The 26527-nt window shown below is 45.7% G+C and overlaps 2 protein-coding genes across 5 annotated transcripts; one reads left to right on the top strand and one right to left on the bottom strand.

The window, feature by feature from the left end:
• Positions 1-1168: 1168 nt before the first annotated feature.
• Positions 1169-23108, bottom strand: KIF4A (kinesin family member 4A). 4 transcript variants are annotated; one of them, XM_080366290.1, is made up of 31 exons: positions 22862-23108; positions 22482-22624; positions 22261-22375; positions 21434-21624; positions 21053-21145; positions 19661-19827; positions 18713-18807; positions 18401-18520; positions 17049-17224; positions 16165-16226; positions 15351-15486; positions 14807-14865; positions 14516-14621; positions 13764-13829; positions 13301-13486; positions 12538-12641; positions 12087-12231; positions 11485-11595; positions 10661-10744; positions 9969-10082; positions 9572-9727; positions 9068-9162; positions 8499-8628; positions 7478-7648; positions 6970-7077; positions 6034-6111; positions 5843-5944; positions 5045-5206; positions 3545-3664; positions 2756-2878; positions 1169-1979 (listed from the first exon to the last, which is right to left on the bottom strand). In XM_080366290.1, the coding sequence occupies exons 1-31, from the start codon at positions 23022-23024 to the stop codon at positions 1791-1793; spliced, it is 3870 nt and encodes a 1289-aa protein (XP_080222416.1). In that variant the 5' UTR covers positions 23025-23108; the 3' UTR covers positions 1169-1790. The 4 variants fall into 4 exon arrangements, with proteins under 4 accessions (XP_080222416.1, XP_080222417.1, XP_080222418.1 ...); XM_080366291.1 differs by having other exon boundaries at positions 15351-15483; XM_080366292.1 differs by having other exon boundaries at positions 22881-22982.
• On the top strand, positions 23023-24669 carry PDZD11 (PDZ domain containing 11; the record flags this gene model as incomplete). The annotated part of the gene is made up of 4 exons (XM_080365201.1): positions 23023-23109; positions 23252-23335; positions 24310-24408; positions 24574-24669. The coding sequence occupies 4 exons, from the start codon at positions 23023-23025 to the stop codon at positions 24667-24669; spliced, it is 366 nt and encodes a 121-aa protein (XP_080221327.1).
• Positions 24670-26527: the final 1858 nt, after the last annotated feature.

Below are 26527 nucleotides of genomic sequence, written 5' to 3'. Positions count from 1 at the left end.
CCCCGCCGGCCGGTCGGGGTGAGCTGCAGTCCTGGGGAGCTGCTCCTCACCGGTGCCTTCCAGCGGGGCAGCAGCACCTGGGAAAGGTGGGGAGAGACCAGACCTGCCACCCTGGCTGCTCCCCAAACACCGCCCCTGGCACTCGCTCCCAGCACCACAGCGGATTACTTCATAATCCTGGCTACAAGTGGGACAAGCTTGCTGAAACCACAGGCATTTGTTACCTCGTGTTTCACTTGCACAAAGATTAGTTGCCTTTGTGCTGTGCCTTTGTTCTTCAAATACGAAGCGATCCTGACTCACAGCTTCTAAGCCCTTGCAGAAAGGACAGGAAGGTGTGTGGAACGTGGAACGGGAGATGGATGCCCTTTCAGCAGGTCGGGTCCTTGCAGCTTACATGCTTGTTTAAATCACCTTGAAACAAACATCTTAAAAGCAGGGACTTGGAAAGCAGAGAGGTGACTGAAGTTAGAAGAGCAGTCAGCCAACAGCTCTTTCTTGAGCGGACTGCATGGGATCATGACTCAGCTGGCAGCAGAGCTCAGCACACAGAGGCACTGCCAGGTACAGCTGGAACCCAGCTTCGACCGCAAACGCACAGGAGCTTGCTGAGAACTCTGCTCCAACCACTCCCCATACAGGGAACAAGCTTGTAAGAGAGCAAAGGGAAAGCTACGTGTTGACTCCACGAGAAACCATCCAGTTACCCTTTAATAAGCCACAAAGGCATGCCTGAACAGCTCCTGCACCCAGCAGCCTGCTGAGCTCACACCGAGCCAGAAGCAACATAATCTTTATTATGGTACCAAGCTCAAGATAAACAGAGGACTCCACAAGCTCAGGGAAGGGGCGGCATCCATGTGCAAGTCAAAGGGTAGGCCTAGGTTATTACTAGTACCACTAGAGGAAAAAAAAAAAATCTGTCGCTTTTCCTTCATGCTGTAACTCAAAACTTAGGACCAAGAGACAATGAAGGGAAAAGGAAAGGAGTAGTGCCCTGTTTGGGCTACCTAGGTTTTGAGTAAGGTATGACAGAAAAAGAGCTAGAGCTAGTCCTACTGGCAGTCAGCACCACAACTGCTGAAAGTTTTGAGGCCAAATTTAATTGCAGAGACCCCAGCATGCCTGTGTGGCTCATTGTACACAATGCAAAATCAAAAGTCAGGGGTGTTTATTAGTTACTTTATTATTAAAGCTACAACAAAGTTCAAATTACTACAATATTCACAGATGGCTAGAAATCTTCTAAATTCATCGAACAAGGACAGACCGGTGCCCCAAAGGGTACAGGAATACTGACCATTTCATACCTGCTAGCTAGTTTAAGACTACAGGCACAGTGCCGCCCGAGATCAAGCGCCACTGCACTTCGGGTGGCAGCTTGGGACAGTTCCTCATCTGTGCTGAGAGAGACACTACTCAGAGTTCCAGTGCAAATGCAAAGTTCAAGACTACCGATTAAACTGTACCCCACATGTTCACAGCTCAGGATGAAGGCAGCAGCTGGAATGAGCAACCTGGATAAAAATCACCTCCACTCACTACAGAAATTCCAAAGGAAAGTCTCTCACCATTGGCCCAAGACTCAGACATACACATATTTACAAAGCATTGAACATCATCTAGCAAGAACTAGTGTCTGGCTCCCTTGCTGAGGCAGAAGCTGCCAGGCACAACAGCCATCAGGCTTTTGCCACAGGGAGAGATCCCAACACTTTTTTAAAAAGTCACGAGCAACATCACGTGAAGAAGCACAGCACAACCCAGTCATGGAGCATCTTTTGGGCTCGTCAGTCAAGCTCCTCTTTGATAGGGGTGCAACCTGAGAAGAAGCTGGTATTGCTACTCAGTATTCTCTTCTTTCTCTTTATAAATGGTATCTGGTTCTCTTGTGACTCCTCATCTCTCACAAGCTGCGAAGCAGCAGTAGTGCTGGGCTTCTTGATGAACACATCTTGGTCTGTGATATCTTTCAGGACCTATCAGAAAAGCAAGGAAGACAGTTCTGGCGTTGGTACCCACCCTGAAGAAGCCAGCCAGCTTGTGCTGGGGGCAGCACATACAGAAGTTGCCAGGCCAATATCAGGAGTTGCTTGATTTCTTTACTCAGTCAAAATTCTAAAGAAACTCATGGGCTGAGCAGGAAGAGACAGTATTTGGAACAGTGGGCAAAGGTACGCATGGGAAAAGTGAATTTGTTCAGCTGAGACAAGATTACAGCTGCCAAGTTGGAGTACACAATGGCTTAATAGTAAGTTTGGATTTAGACAGTTTTGTCCCGTGAGTTCCTCAATTATCAACAGCCTGGTTTGGGCTGGGAGGGAGCTGACAGCCCCCCGAGCCCCAACCCCCTGCCAGGGGCAGGGACACCTCCCACCAGCCCAGGTTGCCGCCAGCCCCGTCCAGCCTGGCCCTGAGCACCCCCAGGGATGGGGCACCCACAGCTGCTCTGGGCAGCCTCTGCCAGCGCCGCCCTCACAGGGCAGAATTTCTTCCCAATATCTGCCCTAAGTCTGCCCTCTCTTATAGCTGAAGGGTGCAGCAGGAAAGCATGACAAACCTGTACGGCAAGATTTTCGTATGGAAACTCAACAGACTCAAGACTTAAATACAAGCTGCTTTGACAGCTGTAGTCTGTTCAGAATTTTCTAGCCGCAGTCTATCATCTTGGTTTTTTTCTCCTTTCAGATCCATCACCAGCTATAGTGTGCGCACAATCAGAACCACTGTTTGTTTTTACAGCTTTAGGCATTACCTTTGTAGTTGGTGTGACACACACAGGCTGAAAGAAAGTCTCTCCTGAAGCCACTTCAGTGGGGTCTTCAAGTCTGAAGCAGCCGTCAGAGTCCCTTGATTTGTCCTGACACAGTGCGGCATCCTGAGGGGCAGTAGCATTTTGAAGCACTTCTACAACATCCATCCCTTCCGTTCCCACCAACGGCTGAAGAAACACTAGGGGTACCTAAGCCACCTTCTTTCCAGTTGCAAAGTAATTCATAGTACAGGATGCTAGATGCCTGTCAGGCAACTGGTTTCATAAAATAGTCAATAATTAAAGATTTACTGTGGGAGGTCTCTGCTTCAAATCTTTAAGATCCAAGAGCAAGGCAGAATTTTCTAGCAAGAGTTTTAGTGACCATCAGCTGCTCATGAACCTTCCTGCTGCTACAACTCCCTCCCCAAATGAACCCTTCCATGCTTAATAAAAGAGAATATCTGCAAATTAGTTAAGCTTTTGTGCCATCTGAAGCCAAAGATGCACTTAGTAAATAGAAGTTGTAGAAGACAGACTTAAATTGTTTGTCCCCAGATTTGTGGCTGACAAATGGCAGCAGGTAAACCTACGTGATATCTCCCAAATTGCTGTATTTAGTGCACGAGCCTGGTACTGCAGTGGAAGACTCTATACTCAGTTACCACAGATAAACACTGAATTACAGTGACAGTTAGTAATGTTTCAGAAAGGTGCATATGCTTCACCTTGATAAACTGTGCATGATGTTGGGTGAAGCCCTTTCAGGCGCACAAACACAGCACTACTCACCGGGAAGCCACGGTCTCTATTTCTACATTTTGCTGAGTCACAGCTACAGCCTTCAGTGCAGCTCATCTTCTGCTTCCTGCAGCCACACTGTCTATTTCCACACCAGCCCTTGCAAGAGCACTGAGTAAGAAAAGAATTCCATGCAGAAAGAGCTTTGGTGTTTTAGAGACCGCATCTGAATTGACACAGTTGTCAACACCTGAAGTGATCTAGTGGACAGTACCATCCCCAAGCTGCCACAAATCTTTCGCTGTTTTCTGGCCAGTCCTGCACCCCAGGAAAAGAAACAAGGCCTTTCCCCCAACAGAGGCATCTCTTGCTTCAGTATCTCCAAGATAAGCATCTTCAGTTACTCAGTCCCTGACCAAGTTATCCAAAGGGATGCCACTTTCAGTGTCAGTTAGACAAGCTACCATTTACACACTAGGAGGCAAACCTGAGTCACCACACCTAGCGTCCTCCATCTAGATGGAGGTGACCTAATTTAGCTCTTTCACGGCACATCAGAACAATGAATCTCTTTGCTAATCTGGGTATGTGAAGCAGTAGCAGACTGCACAGCCCAGCTGCTCCAAGCTACAGGTGTGAACTAGCAGTAATTTGCATTGGAGTTCTGCAGGGCTGAATTAATTTAAAATGAACTCAGAGGAGCCAAGTGTCAGGCACAAACCCTTCCTCCTGCAACATGGCCAAACAGAACTTCCCCAAACCCAAACCACTAACAGTACTGTATTTCAGGTTGACAAGCTCCACTGAGAGGAACTAAAGCTAGGTCTTAAAATCCGTAAGCTTTTCTGTGGTAACTGCTGGCATTTTCAGTCACTCAACGGTGAAGTGTGTAATAATTTAACCCCCCCTGTGAAACAGGAAGAACAAGGCTCACAGTGGAGATGTGGCTTCGTAGCAATTCAAGCCCAAAGATGCCTACTGGCTCACAGCGGCCTGTGTTCAGCACATTCAGGTCATCTCTTCCACCGCGTCAGGAATTAACTGAGCGGCAGGCTGAAGCTCCAGGCCCAGCAGACTGATACAAACAGAAGATAGAAGCTGAGGCTTCTATCAGGACTAGGAGCCGCAGTACACCACAGTGGGAACGGTACACAGGAATACATGACAGGCCAGCCCTTTTTTTCTCCCCTAAAATAGGCTCCGTGAAGGAATAAGGCTGCTGTTAGGGCTCACTATTTTGCTGCCATCTGAAACATATAGGCCAGTTCAGCCACAGGTAGCAGGACAGAACACCTGTGTCTTGTGGTAGAAGACGACTTGTCCAATAAAAAACTATTTAGGAAGGTGTTGCTGACTATAGGAAACTTTTGCTCTTTCTGTCAGAAGATCATACACAACCAGTGCCAGCAGTACCACCATATTAAGGCTTTTCAGAACAATAGTGAAGACACTACAGTCTCACTGTTTCTCTGTACACATACTAGATCCTAGGGAGACAGGCACGTGAATCCCTCGTAGGTAATAACAAGTCAAAAGGTAACAGGATCTTACCCCCATCGTGCTTCTCTTTGCTCCTTTGACTACTTTTACCGGAACCCAGTCTGCATCCTCCGTTTCCTCTCCAGACTCCTCCGAGTCAGAGAACAGCTCTTTGACATCCATTTCTCTGTATGGTGCATGGGGTTTTGCTGTCGTTCGCCGGCGAGCCTTTGGCTACACACAGAAATTACAAGGGTTGAAGTCCCAGAAGAAATAACAGAAGGTTTACATTTTGTTAAAGCACATCAGAGTACCACTACCACAGCCCCATTCCTCTCAAGACAGCCAAGGCGGTTAGAGAGGAGATCAACTTGTCAGGATTAAATTGACTGACTGAATTTTTAAACTGCTATAGTTGACAAACACTTGGAAATAGATTTGTGTCCGTCTTGACAAAATAAAACATTTATTTCTCCCAGCACTAAGACTTAGCTCTTTTGCAAGGCAATGATTACATCATCTTTAACAGATGCCTTGCTCCGTGATTCACAGACTAGAAATGCTACAGAGAAAACACCTGGATTACTAAGGAAGATACAGAGTCAGACATAATTACACTGAGGAAACAATTTTAGGGTTTTGTTTGCTTTTTTTAAGATTGAAGAACTACTGCAAGCTAGTTTCAGAAGTATTCTGAAAACAGAAGCCTTAAGGACTGTCTGAAGTAGGGACCCGGCTTACTTCAACAAGCAGAACAGGATGCCTTGTAAAAAGCAGCCTGGGAGAAAGAAACTATTAATAGCCAACACTAACTTTTGAAAAGAACCCAGGTACAATGTAAGCATGGGAACTGGCATGCAGCATTTTTACCTTGGGTGGAATATAATCAAAAGAAGAATCTGGGGACTCAGGTGGCATTTGCTGAATGTGATGGAGCTTCTGTCCACTGGCAACTTGGAGGAGCACTAGTTTCTGTTGAGAGACAAAAAAGTTAGCTTTGCTAAATACATTAACCCAACTGCCAGGAAGCTCTTGTGACTTACGTCTGTACAGATCTTTACCTGTTTAAGAGTGTAATTTTCCTGGAGAATTTCTTGGTTCTTCTCACACATCTCCTTCATTTTCTCCAGCTCTTCCTCCTGTTTGCAAGACAAGATGAAATCTGCAGGCTTACGCAGGGGTATCACAAGTAGTTTGGGACAGATTTTTCTGTTTGTATCTTTCTTGCAACACCAGAGGGGTTTCTTTGTATTCTCCAACGAGAGATCAGCTCTGACTTTCTAGATCAGGAAAACCATTAGTGCTACTACCTTGTTTAATGCATAACTGCTAATACAGAGGGAATTATATCTTAAATGGTCACTCTGAAAGGATCAAAAACTCCCTCTATTTCTAAGGTTTGTCTCCCAGTTAGGTGCACCTAGGACTGGTTTTGCTTTAATACATCACTGAACATGCCCTTCCACAGGAGCTTGCTACACCACTTAATTCTTAATGACGAGACAAAGTGCAGCTTGTAACGTGTTGTTGTAAATCTCTCACCTCGGTGACAGGAGTTGGAAGGCAGGGTTGGAGGGGTTATTTCCTGCTAAATTACTCCATTCCCCTTTAACGCAAACATATTTATAAGGTCAAGTTCTTCTGTTGCTGATAGCACAGTGGAGCTGTACAGCAAAGGATTAGTAATAGCATGTTGAATATCCTAACTAAACATGTTCTGAGCATGGAAGACGTTTGCATGAACTGGTCAGATTGTGGTGGGTTTCATTGCTGCATTTACATTTATTTAACAGAAGATATACAAGAGAAAAAATCCACAAGCTTTACTCAAACCTGTAAAGCAACTATCCTCTCTGAACAACTGCATCAAGCAATCTTAGCTATAGACAGAAGCACTCTCAATCCTGCTGCACCTTCCTTACTCTAAAGCTACTATTCTAAGTAACAGATAGCCCTAATGAGCACACTCTCCCCAAGCCACGTTCCAGACACTTTACCTGAAACCTGAGTCGCTCCTGCAGCTGTTTCTCCTGCTCAGTTCGTGAATCTTCCAATTTCTTCTCTGCTGCTTCTTTTTGCTGAAATTGGCTAAGCAGGTACAGAACCTAAAAGCAAGTTAATATGGCAGAGGTAAACAGCTATGAATTCCTGAAGAGAAATCTGGTAACCCAGGCAAAGGCCTTGACAATTTCAGAAAGATTCTTTCTGCTACTCCCAGCACGATTCCACCCTGATCTACTTTAAAAGTTATCTTGCGTTCAGGTGGAACATCCTCGCTTAGAGCACTGCAAAAAGTTATTCAGTAAGACAACTTGCATAGGACAGAAGATGAATAGGGAGATTTCTTGGGCTTTTGTTAACAGTCTGCAAGAGTAACAAATCCCGATCAGACATATAGCGACAGATTGTTTCAGCACATCCCCTTTGCCTTTATCACCAGGCAGATCTGAGACCCAGAGTCCCAAGACAAAGGAGCCCTCAGGACTTCTATCACCTGGGTTTTACCTTTTCCTGGTGATGTTGTTCCTGCACCAAAAGCTGATTTTGGAACTCAGCCTCCATCTCTGTTATATGGTTTCGCTCTTCAATCAGCATCTTTTGTATGTCTGAACAGTTGGCTTTACTCTGCTGTAGGCTGCTCTCCAACTTGCTTTCCTGCACTTTTGAGAAGACCAGCTGAAAAAGAAAAGCAAGTTAATTGCTTGGGTCAATGAGTTCCACATTTGATGTCTGTTGGTACAGACATGGTGGTCTGACGGCAAAGCACTTCTGTTTAACTTCCAGCCACCCTAAGAACTGGACTGGCCATCAGCAACAGGGAACTAGCCAAGAGATTCGGAGCTAGACATCTGACAACTAGTATGGAAGTGCAAAACAGATAGCAGGAAGTCTTGTTAGCAGTTCTAGATTGATCTCCTTTCCTGCAGCACTTTGATTTTGAGTACTGGGGGGACCCCCAAAACAAATGCTCTCCCATATTAGCTCCTTCATTCTTTTCCTTTGATTTCCAAGCACCAGGGACTGATATACGATTCTATCATTCAGTTGCTCTTTCCTTGATTCCACATGAGCCCAATTCCTACCCTCTCCTACCATCAATCTTGTTCAGTCTGCTCCAGTCTCAATATCCATCACACTGCTTCTGCTCTGACCTCGGAGCGTATGTCCCTCATTTCCCTGCAGACTGCCTACTTGTTCAGGAAGTATTTTTAGGTACTTTTTTTCTCTTCCCTTTTCCTATTCCCATGCAAGCATTCTGTAAGAACAGCTTTAGCTCGTATCTCCAGACCCACATAGATTTCATTTCCTTCTTCCTGTTTTTTGGATTTCCCTCCCCAAAGTGATCTACAGTACAGGAGAATTTTTTAATCAGAAGTTGTGAGGGAAATAAACCTCATCCAGTACAAGAGTGCTTCACTTTTATTCATCACTGCTGTCAGCCTGTTAGTAACTTCCTTTCGTTCCTGGCTAAGCAGATTTACAGCCCTTGTCATTAGTAATACAAATAGGAAAATTCAGAATTTACCTCTCCAAGGAGATACTTCAAAGCACATTTAGCCTCTAGAATTGTTGCAATAGTGTCCCAACACTGTTTCGCACGATCTGCATTGTCTGCATCTAAGAGTTTCTGCTGTAGATCCGCTATCTGAGCGCTCCTTTGAGAGAATGCATGCATTCAAGGTTACAACACGAGTGAAAACCTGGGCTAAAGTTACTGTTAGCAGAATATTAGACAAACTAGATCGAGTTAAAAGTTTTGACTGCTTAATATGGCACCTGGAGTCTGCAATGCTATACCAGGGAGTTCCTCCTCCCTGCCACACTTCCAATTATAAGTGCATGTTTCCCTCATACAGAGATGCTCACAAACAGCTGAGAAAACAGCAATCTTAGTGACCAAGTAGTGTCCCTGTATCCCCATTCTGGAAACATTCAAACCAGGAAAACCACATGTTCTTCTCATTTTTAGTGTCAGTGTATAAGTTACTTTACTTTCTCTTCTGTTTCACAGAAGAGTTGTGGACAGATATGAGGAAAAAAAACCCCAAACACAGAGACAAGGATGTGCAAGTCAGTGTTGCCGTACTGCCTTACCTGAGCTCCATCTCAGTTTCCAGGCTTTCAATCTGCTTTGATATGGAAAGGTCCATCTCTGAAGCCTGCAAATCTGTGAGGGAGTACGTGCGTCTCTAAAGAATTGCAACAATGGACAGAAGTAAGCAACAGGTGAAGAAATGCATGCAAGACCGAGCTTTCATTTACAGACATTTCAGCGAAGAGAAGCCATACTACTCTAAAAGCCTCTAATATCTCCCTATGGCTTCAATTCCATTGCTCCTTCCTAAAAGCATAAGCCTGTGATAAGGGGGGGTGACCCACTCACATCCATCTGATTCACTGCAATAAGTAACAAGTTACTTTAGTAACTGTTCCCTGAGAAGCCAGAGGACAGTAACAACATTAACCCTTTCTTCCAGAAAAGTAACCATTGCCATCCCTACCTTTTGAGGGAAAAGGTCAAATAGGAATGAATAAGTGACAGTACTTGCTGAACAGCCAGAAGTGTGGGACAAGGAAAACAGTACTTCCCCCTCTTACTCTGAGCTTTAGAGGGGGGTTTTGCCCAGCCTCTTTCTTCTCTTTAAGCTGAAGGAGCTCCTGCGCCAAGATCTTTCTGTCCTCCAGAAGGTCTGCAAGGTGCCGTCGAGCCTCTTCAGTACTAACAAGAACCTCTACTTCGTTTGCAAGCCAGCTCTGGAGGAAGAAAAGCACATCAAAAGCCAAAATCCAGTACAGTGGCTCACTGTAGTCTCAACTTCAGGACTGAATTCTCTGAAATGCCTGCATAGATAAACTGGACAATCACAATACCTCCCTCAATACATAAATCCATATTCCTCCCCTCCGCTTTCCAGCCATCAACCCCAGCAGCACCTACTGAGTTAACAAATCTAAGCTTGCCCGTTGTTTGTTGGAATATACAACAGTCACCTACTTTTACTCGTGCAGCAACTCCTTCCATTCCCCGATTTTGACTCTCCTTCCGTTTATCTGCAGCCTCCTTTTGTTTCTGCAAAGCATCCTTTAGGCGCTTGTTAGCAGCTGCTGCCTGTAAAATATTTTACACAAAAGTTGAACGGCAGTTACTTCACTTAACCTGCAATGGTTGAAAACATGAGGTACTCAATGCAAGCCAGACATTGAGATGATGAGAAGAGAGTGTAAGGTTAATAGAGCCAGAACAACTTCAGAATTAAGCCAAGACTAGAGTCCTTGACTTCATTTCCTTTGCTGAGACTCCTAGTTTAAAAAAAATCTGCTTCCAGGCCTTAAAGGTAGTATCCCAAATGATGGCTTCAAGATGGGTTTATTCTATACAGCCATCCTGAAAGAATTCTGAACTGCAGTCTAGCAAATTCACCGCCACCGAGCTCATTCTACACTCCCTAGCTTTGTCACAGCTACCTGATGTCAAAGGGTGTCTTAGCCTTTAAGAAACATTTAACTAGAATCCCTCAAAGGCCACAAGACAGAAGCATGGTATTTTTCTACAGAGAGAAAAGCACCTATTTCCCGACCTCCAAACTGCTTTTAAGAAGTTTCTGCATATTCTGTTACTACCTCCAACCACACTTTGCAGAACTTTTGGAACTGGCCAGGAGTTTCTAGCAGATACTGGCTCCTTACCTCTTCTGTTTTGCGCCGAAGTACAGTGGCCTGCTTCTGGAAATCTCGTTCCAGCTTAAATAGCTCATATTGCCTCTTGCGATCCTGCAGGGAAATAATGTAATTTTTTTCCATCTGTCCTAACGTGTCACAGTAACACCTATGGCCAATTTCACGCTTCCTAGAACAGTACAATTACATTTGCTGTTCTGTAATGCAAGTGCTTCACGATAAGGATTTCAGTGATCATTACAAGCTTAAGCCTTGTAATGCCTCTGAGAACAAATGGCTGTTAGGCCTGAAAGGGCTCCACACTTTCCATTAAAAGGTTTAGGAGCCTAAAGGCTGTAAGAGATTGCAAATCAAAAGCTTAAGACTTAGAACCATGAAGCACCGAGGAGCAAACTTGTTACAGTAAGAACTCCTGGGAGACCAGAACTCAAGAACAGATGTTTGCTGTCCATTACACTTGAATGCTACAAGCAGCTGGGTTTCATTAACAGTTCTGTTTACCTGCACATTCAATATTCCTTTGAAAGTTTAAATTCCAACCTTTCTGTGGCCAAATCCTACAACTTTAAATATTTTAAAATGTTTATTAATTTTTGCTTTCTGCTTTAGAGCTGAATCATAACAAGTGTGTTAACAGCTAAGATCTGCAGACATAAGCGAGTCCGTTTACAGCCGGTGAAAGGTGGCAACCATATGAACTATGTTATCTTCAAAGCGGTCCCCAGATGTTTTTCAGATGCTTGCTAGTTAAACAAAGCCTTGCAGCAAACACTTTAATGATTTGTTTCACTTTTCAGAGGGAAGTACACTTTGGGGGCTTATTGTTTGCTCACCCGTTCTTTCAGCTGGATCACTTCCTTGTCCTTCTGTTGTTTCCATTGCCTGAATCTCTCAGCATCATCTTTCATTTGGCGCATCAGTTGTACCCTTTGGTTTTTCATTTCCTGAAAAACAGAAATGGCTGGAAGAATTGTCCAGTACTTGCATTCTGGTTAGTTTCAACTTATGTTCCCCTAGCACGTCTGTCGGGGTGGGAAGTGGCAGATGGGAAATACTACAGTGTGCTGCCCACTCAGAGTGCACGCCTAAGGACACTCTCAAAGTGCTAAACCCCAGGAATTCATTTCTTAAGGCATAAAGGGGAGACTAACACATGCACAGTATACACATGGAAATCAAAGTGAAATCAAGTGCTTAGACTGAGGCAACACATGATCAGATTATAGCCAGAACACACTTTGGACTTCTTATTCCTCCAAGTCCCAGTAGTCACCTGCCTATTATATTACTCCAGCAATCGTGGTCACATAGCGAAAGGAATTGTGCCAAAAACTGGATTTACAGTCTAACAAAACAGAAAGCAAGTGCCTTCCATCTGGAAACTGCTTTGTCTACACTGGAGCGAGCCCGAGAACTCCATGCTAGGGTTAGTTACCCTGATCTCCTGGTTCAGTTTGATGACAGTGTGTTCTGTAGATTCCTTCAGCTTTAAGAGCTTTGATTGCTCATTCAGCTTTTTCTTCAGCTCACTGATTTGCCCTTCCAACTCCTGAAGTCTTTTCCGACGCCGTTCACTCAGTCTGTAAAGAAATCACACTTTAAAGACAGCCTCCCCAATAACTGTTATTCTCAAACAAGTACTCTCCAACTTTAGAAACACCTTCTGAAGAATGAAGCAGTTGTGTATTAACATCTTTCCCACCGATGAATGCCCACTATCAGGCTTCTCTGCAGTTCATACAACTCACATGGCGTGTTAAAGGGATGCATTTGCATCAAAATAAGAGCTTTTACAAACTGTAAAAGTGCAAGACAATGAACTTGCACAGGTGCACTAACACAACTTCTAGTGCTATAAGCCACATGGCTTGCACAGTCACTCTTACTTGGCTTGGTTGACATCCTTCTTTGCCATTTGCAGAGCAAGGATCAAGTCCTCCTTTTCTTTTTGCAAACTGCTGACCTCTGATTCCAGGTCCTTGATATTAGCCTAGAAAGGACAAGAGTAGTAAGCCCCCAAATAAAAACCTTGAAATTACACTCTGAGACACAGCTTTAAGACAGGAAAACTCGAGAAACCACATTCCAATAGGCTGTAGACCACCTTATCTGAAAGCACTATAAGCACCAAAAGGGCTACACTGCCATACATTGAAACCTTAGCTGGTCCACAGAACCACTGTGACAAACTAAAAGTTACGACTGAACAATTTCAGAGATGGGAGATCCCAGCACAGCTGGTGAACAGGGGAAGTACAGCTGGCTGTACTACGAGAGTTAACAATGAAGTACTTGCATTTTAACTTGGTGCAGCCAAGCAAACCTCCAAGTAAAAAGCAGAGGAGCCCATTTCACATACAACAGCTAGTAGCTAATAGCTTATTTCAGGGAAAAGACCATCTTCTGGTGGTAGAGCTTTTTGTAAATAGCTGGGCATGGTCATCCCTCCACCTTCTCTGCTGATACCTACAGTTAACTCCCCACTATGCCCAAGGGGGCAGTGAATCACTTAAGGAAATAAACCCATTAAGAACATGCTCATGAGAGGATAGATCTTTTCCTCCTTCCCTCCTCAGCATGGAGCAGCCACATTAACTGGGAAAAACAAACTGAGTATATCATTACAAGAACTATTTCAGAAGAGTTTACCTGGTATTGGGACTGAATGGGCTCCAGCTGACTATCGTTCTGAGTCATTTTTTTGGCAAGTGCCTCTTTCAGAGCCAGAGCTTTATTCAATTCAAGCAGCTCTTTGGACATCTGTGCTTGACGGAGGGCATGTTGAGTGCTGAATTCATCTGATGGTCTCTTGGTATCCTGGCCCATTTCTGCTTCCTGGAGGAGACAGCAATGAGCAGGAGAGGCCAATTGAAAGCTCTATGTGACTGCTTCAAATTCTTCTCCCCCCCCAATTATTCAGAAATGAGAACAGGTTATCGATCTCGAACACACTGAGCAAATAAAAGCACAGAAAGGCAGCACAAGTGTGACATATTATTTACCAAACATTTGGATTAAAAAACTAGCATAAGAACGCAGATAAAAGAGAAATGATGAAGGTATAAAAACATGCCCCTGGTAAGGTCTGCACTGCTGTACTCCCCTCACTTACAGCTGTAGCATCCTGCTCAGAGTTTGCCATCTCTGCAGCAGCTTCCATTGTGGCAGCATTTTCACTCTATATAGGACAAAGAAGATGACATTGGTCAAAAGTGAAAGATTAAGTAAAATGAAGCTACTAGCAGCCTGTTGGCCTATTGGTTATTCTCCTTGTTCAGAAAGCTCTCTCTGGAAAGAAGATGCCATTGTTTTCATCCTTTAGTAAAAGTGAGCATACTCCTCCTGGATCAGCTGGACAAGCCATTCTTTCTAGTATTCCCTGAACTCCAGCACTGGCAAGCCAGCTCCTCACAAGAGTAAGGATTCTGGGAACAGGAGGAACGTCTAGCAAGGGAGAACAGAAGTTATTAAATTAGACAAAGATTTGACAGCTTCTATTTAACAATTTCAGGTCCCTGCAATTTGTGTTGCTCATTACAACTACCAAGTTTATAATTCTCCTCCCAACTTTTGAATAGTAAACCCACACTTATCTCCCACTATCAGATTCTTTTATGGAGACTCCTCCTTTTTTTCCACCACACATAGTCACTCAAGCACAAGTGGCCTTTCTGCAGCATTAAAAGCACAGCAGGACAGCTCGTTTTGAAGTGGATATCAAGAGTCATTGAATACTTGTAATGCCTGAGCTTCTTAAGCAAGGTTTCTGCAGAACTGAATCCACTGCTCAGAGGATTAGCAGAAGAACCTTAAGTTTAATTAGTAAACTCACTTGGCATTCACTCTTCCTGGATTCAGTCTTACCTGCAACTGGGCCAATACTTGCTGCAGATCACGAATCACCTCTACATTTTCTTTTAGTTCCTCATCTTCTACAGTCTCTACCAGCTTCTGCAGATCAAGCTTGCACCTGTAATGCAGATGTGGGAATAAGTCCCCAGGTACTACATGGCACATTTGTGTCACACGTGCCAGTAAGGAACAACTTCCCCACTGAACATACAAATGAGAAATTGTATTCAGTTTTTCCCAACAAAAACATTTAATACTGAAAGACATTTCCTCAGCATGAGCAGGGTGTGGGAATAGACTTACACAGCATGCTGCTGAAGTTGCTCTAGTTTGGCATTCATCTTCTCATTTTCTTGTTCTGTCTAAAAGAAGTCAGAATTATATAAATTGTAGGAGACAAGTCAGAAAACAGCTAATTTATTTGTAGCAAAAGATTTGTCAGTCTGTGTCAAATCAATGTGCTGAAAGATCTTGCATGATCATAGCTACCAGTTTGTTTAGCCTTTTCCACAGGAATATACACTGCAGTGAATCAAAACAAAGCAGAGCAGCGTGGGAAAAAGGAAAGAAAGCATGCACAAGTGCTGGTATTTAAAACATTAAAGCAACAGAAAGCTGAAATATTCAGGTCTGGGTTTCCCCACTGAAGTCACCAGATCTGTAGGCTCTGACAGGGTCTGGAAGACTTTTGGTTCTGACTGACAGCTAGAGATTTGAAATAAATGTGAAAAGAACATTGAAGAGAGATTCTTAACAGGCCATTAGTACAGGAGCTGCTATGAATAATCCTTCAGCTAACAGGGCAAGTCATGCAACTTAAAGCTCTTCTTGGGTAACTGAACCTTACCAGAATGATCCTCTCCAACATCTGTGCTGTCTGACCAGCTGCCTCACTCAGCCCTCGGCTCAGTTTCTGATTCTCCTCCATTAGTGACTGGTTCTTCTCCATCAGGGACTGAAGGTTCTCTAAAGGTGCCGTACTACTGAAACATTAAGGACCAGTTTGCTTGTGAACTGGCTTTGCCAGAGGTTTGTAACAGCACTGAAATTACCTCCAAGTTTCCTAAATAACTTACAATAAGTATAGGTTGTAGCAGATGAACAGAAGTAACTGGAGGAAGTCTAATCTGAATTCAAAAATATAAGTACTGCAGCATACCAAAAGTAGACATTTGCAAGAGAAGAAAACATCCTTTTGAAACAGCAATGCTGTTTAACCAATGATAAGTCTATAAACTGCATTTACTTGGGTTTTGAAATGTCCTCAGAAGACAACCACTACACAATCCAACTCTTTCCTGCATTTTGTGCTCAAGAACAATGGAGATGGAGATGCTCTACACTTAGGGGTAGAGGGGTGAGGAAAAGAGGGATGGATGGGCCTGAGAAACTCTAATACATTGCCTAGTTCCTCTCATATTTTCTACAACAGATGTTTGCAGTCGCAAGAGGTTTACTACAAAAGTAGATGAGCCATACATGCATAGAATTTTCAGTAAGCATCACAAAAAGAAGAGAAGAAAAAAAAGTCCAGATCCTATCAGAAAGCAACCAGTTTACTCTAGCCTCATACTACAGTACTGTCTAGAGCAAAGGAGATCGAGAGCCTTTGCTGATATGTGATGGCCATCAGATACTGAGCATTAATCTACAGATCTTACTTGATAGACACTGGGAGGGTCCCTCCATGGGCCTGCAGCAGTAACACCTGCAGCTGTTGAACCTAGAAAGACAAACAATTACTTCTTGTAAAACTTTTCCATGCAGTAACTAGACGGCTGAATGTGCAGGGTGTCAAGAAACCTTGCTGATCTAAAGGTCTCCCACTTTGCTGAACCACTTCTCTGTTGCTACCTTTCACATGACTCGTGAGTGTCAGATCACTTATCTTCCTAAGCTACTACAATACGTTTGAATTTACAGTACGTTAATAAACATTCACTAGGCTCTGGTGAACACTCCTGTGCAGTCAGCAAAACCACTTACTTGCTCCATTGTGGAATCAGATTACTGAGCTTTCCTTTGGAGAGGCAGCACGAAAGACTGTATCATATGCATGCTGCCAAGTGAGCACAGCAAGCCTGGTTAACCCTCACCCACAGACCAGCCCTTGAGGACTTCTGGCTTTGTGTTTAACCACTTCTAGTTTATGCAACTTATTTCCCTCTGAAGCTGACTACATAGGAACACTCTCCACTTCCCACTCCATGCTGGATACAGGCATGTGATGTCAGCAAGGCAACCAGCGCTGTATTTCCAATTTTGCCTGTAGCTTAATGGGCAGGAGATAATTTGTTCAGTGGAAGGGAAATGTGTATCACACTAACATCACCTTTTTTCTATAGCATTGAATAACTGCTGTAGGATTACAAGAAACATTCATGTATTTCCTTCTACAGCACTTACAGGGCCATCAAGAATCACACACTAAATATTTTTTGTATATCTTGTGTAGCTAGACATCCTATGCCTTTGCTCACTGTTTACTGAACTTAGTACCAAACCAACATATCTACTCCTCTCACATGAAGTAAGCATGCCGTACCTGCTGCTTTAGATGATGCAGTTCAGCTGCCTGGGGATCAAGGTTCACAATGGGTTTATTTTTTATTTTTCTTGCTCTGTCAGCATAGCGCAAAGTATTTAGAGTTTCTTCCAGATTGGAATCCGCTGGGCTTACACAGGCAATCATGAGAGTGTGGCTGTTACCACCCAGAGAGTCTGAGAAAAAAAAATAATAAAGCGTAATTAAAGCTTTGAGGGTGAGTAAGAACGACTAGTAAGATTATCTAAGGACACAAGTGCCTCTCCAAACTACAGCTAGAAGATATCCAGCTGTAGTTTTGTGTCATTGTCGTCTACTTTCTCCTCTGCCCCAGTCAGTACCATACTGAAGAGCTTTTTTTTAAAGCCAAAGTTACGTCTCAGCTCTAAACATCAATGATTTCACATCAGATGCCCCAGTAATATTGTTGTCCTGTTAAGTAATTTCTGTAATTGCTGCAATTTCTGTATGTAATTTCTGGCATAATTCTATCCCATCTCCTCCCACACAATAATACTCAAGACCTTCACACATGTCCAGACACCAGAATTCACACTGTCTTCCAATTTAAAGAATTATTGCCTAAGAACACGTTTCTTCAGATCATCAAGCTGCATGGCATTTTATCCTTTGGTTTTACACTAACACATATTGGCTACTTAAAAGTTTTTTATGAGAAAAAAAAAAAAACAGGGCCCCACATCAAGCTCTGCATAATCCAGTTTCTTTTCATTAGATACTTTCAGATATGAATAACATTCAAGACACTAACTTTGTGTACTGAATTATTTAACTACCAAAAAAATCCCAGTAAATTGCAATACTATAGCTATGGCCATATCAAAGGCTAATTTAGAGAAAATGTATTAAAAGAACATTGCAACTCTAAGAAAAATAAGTACCACTAAGACCAGATATTCAGACTAACAGAACACCACAAACATGGCACACAGTGAAGGCACAGACAGCTGGGGCTTCATTCTGGTTGCTGTATCCTCCATTAAGTAGCTATAATTAGGGTATAATAGTAGATCCCTTCTTCCAGCCTTAACTTCCTTCTCCCCACCAAAAAAAGCCCACACACTGAATCTGGCTCGTTTCCTCCTATCACATGGGAACAGCAGAAGAGCTAGACTCATAAATGAGACCATCTCAATACACCTGCAATCTAAAAATAAGCATATAGAAAAGGTCTAGTTTCAGAGAGAAGAGGAACAAAACCAATAAATGCAATCCCTTTGTCAACAGCAGCTACTGCTTTGAACTGTGATTGTATGGCTGTTGGGGTTTTTGCTACTTTGTTATTTAAAGTGCATCTATAAATTTAGGCTTTATCATCACCTGTCTCTTACCTTGCAGCAGTCTTGTTAGCTTTGAGTCTCTGTAGGGGACAAACCCACCTTTTTTATTTTCATCCCCAAGAGCACTAATTACATTCCCCAGGCAGAGGAGACCTCTGTTTATGTTGATGCCTGCATACAAACAGATGACAGTGAGTAGAGCCACCTCAATAGCTAGGAACTGGCAATTTACTGCTCTTATTAAAGAAAAACATTAAAGAAGATTTGAAAAAGGCACATTAGAGGGGTTAAATTACTGGTATGCTTTAATATTAACTGAAAAGCAATAGGAAACCCAAGGTATAGTAGCCCTTTTCTACAGACCTTCTTTTAGTCTGTCTCCCTCAGCCTTGGTCTTCTTTTGTCTCTCTGAGCCAGCAAGATCAACCAGGTGTAGTTTGCAGTGAAAACTGCAGTTCCTATGACAGAAATAAACTATTTTACTCTCTCAAGTACACATGTAGTTAGGAAAGGAGCAGTCCAGTGGTTACTATAGTTGAGCTACTGGGCTGAAAAATATAATGCATATTAGAGGCAGCCAAATAACTGCCTCCATAATAGCTCAGATGAGTTTATCCAAGACCAAGAAAGGACAACAGGATGTGCTGGTTTCAGCTGGGATGGAGTTAGTTATCTTCTTAGAAGCTAGTACTGTGCTGTGTTTTGGCTCTGATGTGAGGACAATGTTGACAATGCACTGATGTTTTTAGTTGCTGCTAGGTAATGTTTATACTAAGTCAAGGAATTTTCAATTTCTCGGGCCCTGCCAGCGAGAGGGCTGGAGGGGCACAAGAAATTGGGGGGGGACACAGCCTGGACAGCTGATCTAAACCAGCCAGAGGTATTCCATACCATGGGATCTCATGCTTGCTATATATACCTGGGGGGTTGGCCAGGGTGGGCAGGTCATTGCTCAGGGACTGGCTGGGCATCAGTCAGTGGGCGGTGAGCAGTTCCATTGTGTATCACATATTTCTTCCTTTCCCGTCTGGATTTTATACTCCACCCCCCCACCGCCGCTATTGTCATCATTGTTATTATTGTTCTTTCATTTTTATTCTATTTCAATTATTAAGTTGTTCTTATCTCAACCCTTAAGTTTTAAATTCCTTTCCAATTTTCCTCCCCAGCTCTCTGGGTGAGGGGGGAGCGAGCAAGCAGCTGTGTGGTACTTAATTACCAGCTAGGGTTAAACCACAACACAGGACAATGAAACTTTGAGTAAGTCTGACTCCTAACATCTGCTAGGAGTGGCTGCACGATCACACTTACTTGTCATTTTTCTTCTTCTGATCAATGCAAATGGTGAAGATGGCATGGGACCGTGAGGACTGAGAATTCATTGCTGTGGAGGCCACCGTTCTGGAATTGTTCCCTTGCTCTAGGCAGGATACAGTATCTTGGGCACAGGTGACATTTCTTTCTGTTAACCCTACAATCTGCATCCAGGAAGAAAGAATTATTTATCCTCTCCCTCTTCACCCCAACTTACAAGAGAAAAATTATCCTTAGACTACAGCAGGCAAAACGAAGTCCCTGTATAGTTATTGCATCCATAATAGCCAGTCTCGCTTCAAGACAGAAGGCTTAAGATAAACTTCCCCCACCAAAAATTTGTTCTGAACTTCCTAACAGTAACATTAATTCACATCCCCTCTCCTTCATCCTACTCCTGTGTACACACACCAAGTTCCTCTGTGCCTGCTTTAGTGTCAACTAGGCTATGGGATGGAAGCAGGACATCCCAGTACTCTGGAGAAATTCATAGCTGCTCTCAGATATCCTCAGCCAAGCAGGTAGCTGAAAGTTGTGCCAGTCACAGGCAGAGGAAGGGGAAAACTGGCTGATGTGGTGGGGAGGCTGGTGTGAATAGAGTAGAGAGGAGGCAGGTATTAGGGACATAAAGGACAGATTGGACCAAGTAGTAGGGACTCGTCATACTCCTTGGCAAGCCTGTGCTTTCTCTGTCTCCCTGGATCACAATGCCACTACTGACATGGATGAGTCGCACCCCAGTACTTTAGAGGCAAGTGAGCAACACAGGATTACACATAACAAAAATATTAATAGATAAAAGCTACAGGTGTCACACACACCTAAGCTGTGCAAAAAACAACTGCCAACCTATCCACCACTGCAAACTGAAACTGTATGAACGAAACACAACTGAGAGATGGAAGTTTAACTACAAAATGTGTACACAGAGCAAGCAGTAGCACAAGGTTTTTCTGCACTACACTGTAAGCACACATCTGTACAAAACTGCTAAGAAAATAATTTGGCCACTTAAATAGTTTCCCCTCAGGATCCCTTTGTTACACCCTACTTCTGCCATACTGAAGCATACAATTGCAACAGAATCTGAAATTTGGTGAAGGAACCTGAAGTATAACATTCTCAGTTATTCACCACATTCAGCTTGGAAAAAAAAAAAAAAAGTCAGAATAGGGCTTGAAAGTGGTTTTGTTGTGAATTCCTAACCTATTGTTGTTATCTGAGTACACTTAAGGATCTTCAACAGCTCAGTTTTGAGAGGAGTGAGTAGTTGTGGTGATTACATATGTACTAATACAGAGCAGTGGTCAAGGAGTCAAGACAGTTATTTCACCAAAACATCCGTCCCTAGCCACATTGCCCCTACCCATATCTAACACGGCAACAGACCTTTATGCCTTCTTTTGGATCTTCTCGTATACTGATTTGAGAAGGCCGTTCTCTTGATGGGCACAGCAGGTCTAGAATATCCTCATTGTAGATCTGAAAACATCAGAACAGCAGTTCAGGGTTCACAGCCTTGCAAGAGAACCATTTGCATAAAGATGTACAGTTACAGTGAAATCACAGCTAACTTTGTATGACAGTCCATTCATTTTACCTATACAAAAAGATACCTGGGACTCAGAACCCAGTTCCTGACAAGACCTTATGTAGTCTTAGGTTTTGACTTAATAAATACCTATAACTTGAAGCAGGTAGCCTCGTTAAAGCTCATTTCATCACTAATTCATAACTTTATAATATTTTGAAAATCAAAGCAACTTTTACCTCTAGATAAGAAACTTTGAGGATAAATTCCCAATCCTGCCTTTGCTCCATCTCCTTAAATAGTAGTTTGATTACACGAGGGATGACCCCCACACTAGGGTCATGCTCTTGATTGGCAGTGTAGGCACCTCCCATAGAGTATGTTTTTCCAGATCCGGTCTGTCCGTAGGCTAAGACAGTAGCATTATACCCTGGGGGAACAAAGGACACCCAGATCAGACAGTCAGCCCAGATGAGACAGTTTGAACCAGACATGGGAACCAGAGGAAGCTTTGAGGAACAAAGCTGCATTCTAGTAAAAGCATCCTTCCAGAAAAGCACTGCCCCTCACTATCAGTTCACACAATCTTTATGCACAGGTCACAGATAGCAACATCTGGGGGAAAAAAAGTCAGTGAAAAGCTCCCCAAAATGCTGATAAAATTATTCCAGCCCTTTCAAGAACGTGCTGTTGCTTTACTAGAGCTAGTCATAGAAACACAGTGTAACTTCTCCGTCATCCCAGCTCCACTGCACATCGCTAACAGGTTCTGGTATGGGATGCTTATCAATACTCGTAGCGTTCTTGATAAAATCCTCTTGCCTGATCCAAAGAACACATACAAGTCCTTTTGTTAGCCCTGTGGGTACAACAGGTTGTAAGCAGACAAGATCTGGCACTTCTCATGAGAGGCTGGGGTCAGTATGTAGTTAGCACAGGACTGTATTTTCTGAGGAAATCAAAAAGCAAGTCAAAACAGAGAATTAAACAGCACCATTATCCACACAGCCGAGGCCACCAAACCCCCAATGTCTGAAAACAGAGCCTGAACTCAGTTATAACAAACCTTTGAAGATGCCTCGTATGAGAGGGGAAACAGCCGTGTTAAAGACCTCCTCTTGCTCGACAGACGGGTCGAACACATAGTCATACGTGAAGCACTTATTGCTCCCCACGACCACCTGTGGAGGAGAGGAGAGCAGGTAGCGCTGACCAACCCCCCCAGCACCCCGACAGCGAGCCGGGGCAGGCACGGCCCACCCCCGGCGCAGAGAGCGGGCTCCTTACTTGCGGTTCCCCCGGCGTGAAGGACAGGCACATCTGGCACCCTTCGCTGGTCTCCTTCGGCACCAAGGGACGGCAGCGCAGCGCCACACGCACCGGGATCACCTTGTCATCTTCCCTCACCATTTTCACCCACCGGGGCCGCCCTGCCGAGGAACACAGCCAGGTGAGGTCTGGTAGGAGCGGCCCGGTAGGGCCCGCCCTGGAGGAGCCCGGCGCTGCGGCCTACCCCCCAACCCGGCACCCTGGGGCCTAGGCCGCGCCAGCGCCCCGCCCCCGCTACCGACCTCCCGGCCCGGCCCAGCGGGGAGCGGGGAAGCATAGCGACCACCGGCGGTCCCACCTGAGGGGAGGGGAGCGGGGCGGAGCTGGGGGGGGCTCACCGGCGGCTGCGGGACCCACCTGGAGCCGCCACTGCTCTGGGTGATGGTGGCGCCGCAACCGCCAACGTTCAAACCGGGGCCGCGCGCCGCAGCCGCCAATGGCGAGGCCGCGCGGGCGGGCACGGGCGGGGCGCGGCGCTCCCGGCAGGCAGCGCGGCAGCATGGAGGGCCGGCTGCCCTACGACGACTTCCCGGTGGTCTTCCTGCCGCCCTACGAGAGCCCGCCCGCCTGGGTGCCGCCGCATGAGGTGAGGGGCCGGGGGGCGGCCGGGCCGGGGGGCCGGGCCTGGCCTGGCCTGGTCTGGTCGGGCCGGGGGCGAGTGGCGGGGATGGTGGCGCGGCGCGGCCCGGCCGGTGCCGCCGCCTGAGGGCCGCAGCGCTGCCTTGCAGAGGGTGTACCACCCCGACTACAACAACGAGCTCACCCAGTTCCTGCCCCGCACCATCGTCCTGAAGAAGCCGCCCGGAGCGCAGGTGAGACCCGCTTACCCCTCCCCCCCGCCCCCGGCAGGGTGCGGGTCCTGCCCGCCCGGCCCGTCGGCGCCGGGTTTCCCGTGCTGGGCTCGCGGCCGTCCTTCCCGGTGTCTTTCCTGGCGGAAAGCGGCGGGCGCAGCTGCGGGGCTGCTGTACTCCCAGAGCGGCAGCACCTCGCAGCGGGGGATGCCCGGCCCGGGCAGGCGGTGGCCCTCCCCTCAGCCGGGGACTCGGTGTGGCGGGGGGCTAAGGGCAGGCCTTGCCCCCCCCCCGCCGGGAAGGGCCGTGCCACAGCGGGAGGGGAAAGCTTCGTGGGCGAGGCAGAGCAGTACGGTGTTTTGGAATGTGGAGCAGATAAAGGACAGGGAACAGGGGGCCCCTCGCCTGGCCAAGCTGCCATGGTGCAGAAGGTAGCAGAGGGCCTGGTGCGCCCTGCTGCCCGGCCGAGTGCCGCAGCACTGACACCTCTGCTCCATCCAAGAGACAACGTTAGCAGTGGGAAGGGTCCCGGGCCAAAGCAAGTGACTGTGTTTCACTGCTGGTTTCTCTCACAGCTGGGCTTCAATATCCGGGGAGGAAAAGCCTCACAGCTGGGAATCTTCATTTCTAAGGTGTGTCTGTCCTTCTGTCGTTCCCTCCCTGCATTCTGTCTGTTCCCTTGGGTGTTGCTGAGCCAGCTGGGTGTGCAGGGAGACTGTCATATGCTTTATATGCACCTCCAGACTCATAGCTGTAATTTCCTACACACTAAGCAGCAATCAGACAGTCCCGCACCATTTCCTCATCTCTCCCCACCCACAGTGTTGCTGGTGTGCTGCAGTCCGTACTCCCCATCCTCCCCAGTCCCGTGTGAGTGCACTGGATGGACACAGTGGGGCGGCTCTGGAGCTGGACTGCCTTGGCTGCATGGAGGGGAGCTGTGGCACTGGCCATGCCAAGGGTCACTGCTACTGTCTCTGCTCTTCCTTTCACAGGTGATCCCTGACTCGGATGCGCACAGAGCTGGGCTGCAGGAAGGGGACCAGGTGCTCTCAGTAAACGATGTGGATTTCCAGGACATTGAGCACAGCAAGGTGAGCACTCCTGTGGCCCAGGTGCTGGAGCAAGGACAGGGTAGAGAATCCATTCACACACCATCTCTGTCCGACCTTTCAACCTGCACCAACTCAGTTGCGATGCATTCCTTTTTCCTGTTCTCCAGCACGGTCTGGTCACTGAGTGACTCTTTCTGCTTTCAGGCTGTGGAGATCCTGAAGACGGCCCGTGAAATCACCATGCGTGTGCGTTACTTCCCCTACAGTAAGTGCCCGATAGCTCCAAGTCCAGTCACCTAGCAGCATTTTCTCCTTGGGATGCAGATGCCTGTGCATCCCTGCTGATTCCACCTGAGCTTAGCAGTTGCAAGTCTAAGGTGATAGATGGTGTTAAGCCTGCAGATCAGAAAGAACATTAGGCTTTGATTTGGGGATAAGGACAGGTACCAAAAGGTACAAAACAGTAAGGACTGGCTTTGGCTGCCCTCATAGAAAAAAACTTGCAGAGCAGGGCTTATCCACACAGTGCTAAAAGATGGGGTGACTTTTGAATGGAAATGTTAACTTCAGAGTGGTAGAAGTAGCTATTTATCCTTGAACAACATAGGAATGAGTTCTGTCGCTAGTGGATCTGTGCCAGTGGTGGACACTGCTTGTGGCTTTTATCCCTCCCTAAGAACATTTAAATTCTAAGTGAAGGAAAAGACCATATTAACTCGGTTTCTGCACCCATAAAGTTCATAGATAGAAGGGGGGTGTGGGGAAAAGGTCAAGTCAAGGCAAACAAGGATTCTTCATAAAATGGAAACTGACCCTTAAGTGAAGAAAGAACAAAAATAGGGAGCAGGAGAAGAGAGGACTTCAAACAAACTTTTGTTCTGCGTGCCCTAAAATAACTTGAAATGACTGGCTGAGGTGCAAATATGCTATTTTAAAGCCAGCTGCTACCCAAGGGGGTAGCAAACGCTTTCTCTACTTAGTGAGATATAAACAGAATATATGTTTTCCTATAACATTTTGGCTAATTCCCTCTTGCCATCAGCGACTGCCTCTCTTCTCTTTCCCTTCCAGATTACCAGAGACAGAAGGAAAGAACTGTTCACTAGTAGGCAGCTGTCTGCTGAGTCTCCAGAGTGGTCATCCTGCAAAAAACTCCACTACTTTTCCTCAACATCTGAGATGAAACATCCTGTTTCACCTGTCACTGGAAGTACAATGTCCTGTTGGCTGCACAGGCATCAGCTCAGTTTCCTGCATGGAAGGATTCCAACAGAGTTTCATTTAGCTGGAAGATGGATGGGGCTTTAGTCTGTACTCCTTGAACTGGGTGTTGAAACAAGCTGATGGTGTTGATGTGGGTATTGGAGGGAAGCTTCTCCAGCAAGATCTGTGCTTCTGTTCTAGCAGGACTTAAATTAAATGAGTGCTCTCCTGGTTCTGGATCCAGCCCTTGTTGCTAAATGTAAGGCCAAGAGGGTCTGAGCGTGCCTGAGCAGAGCATGGCCTGTGTCCTCCAAGAGATCAACCTGTTCGCTTCTCTTGTGACATGAAATTCTTTCCTTCTCCACTGTCCTACCTCTGCTCTATGCTACTGGGTTTGCTTGGGACTCAAGGAACAGGAGTAAAATCCCCTCAAACTCAGTGCACATCTCTAGCTGCACTAGTCTGCCAAAGCATGTTTGTACCTCTTTGCTGCTTAATGACCCCCGCGACACAGGACCAAGACGCTTGGAGCATGTTCCTGAACTGCTGCAGGCACTTGTCCAGCTTCCCTCAGGTGTGGTGCTTGCACGGTTAAGGGTTTCACTCGCTGAACCTGCTTCCTTCACTTGGCACAGCCCTGTCCCTCTCACGACCTTCCATCAGAACTCCCCACCACTTCGAGGTAAACTCCCCTTGTCTCTCCTCTGAGAAAGGGGAGGAAGCCTGCTGCACCCTGCGCTGGCAAAGCACAGAGGAAAACATGCTCGTTACTAGCAAATCTGGGTGTGGTACGTGGTGGTATCACCTTGTAGATGGCATCAGGACAGCCCTTGCTCCGGCCTTGTGGGTGGTGTTTCTGACTTCTCTGTAGTGACTGAAATAAAATGAGTGCAGCAACTGGAATTCCTTATTCCCGCTCAGGAAATCTCTGGAGGGTTGGTTGTTACCACCCTCA

This window comes from Falco punctatus (assembly GCF_963210335.1).
Source record: "Falco punctatus genome assembly, chromosome: 15".
In the NCBI taxonomy this organism is placed as follows: domain Eukaryota; kingdom Metazoa; phylum Chordata; class Aves; order Falconiformes; family Falconidae; genus Falco; species Falco punctatus.
Note: the sequence above shows the minus strand (reverse complement) of the source record. Positions and strands in the feature narration are given on the sequence as shown.

What these genes read in the sequence shown, in the direction of transcription:
- KIF4A (XM_080366290.1), bottom strand. Translation starts at nt 23,024, where the DNA reads ATGCTGCCGCGCTGCCTGCCGGGAGCGCCGCGCCCCGCCCGTGCCCGC. An exon ending in CAACTTCAGCAGCATGCTGT is followed by an intron (nt 14,622 to 14,806) that starts GTAAGTCTATTC and finishes TCTGCATTACAG; the next exon opens with GTGCAAGCTTGATCTGCAGA. An exon ending in AAAATTACACTCTTAAACAG is followed by an intron (nt 5,945 to 6,033) that starts GTAAAGATCTGT and finishes GTCTCTCAACAG; the next exon opens with AAACTAGTGCTCCTCCAAGT.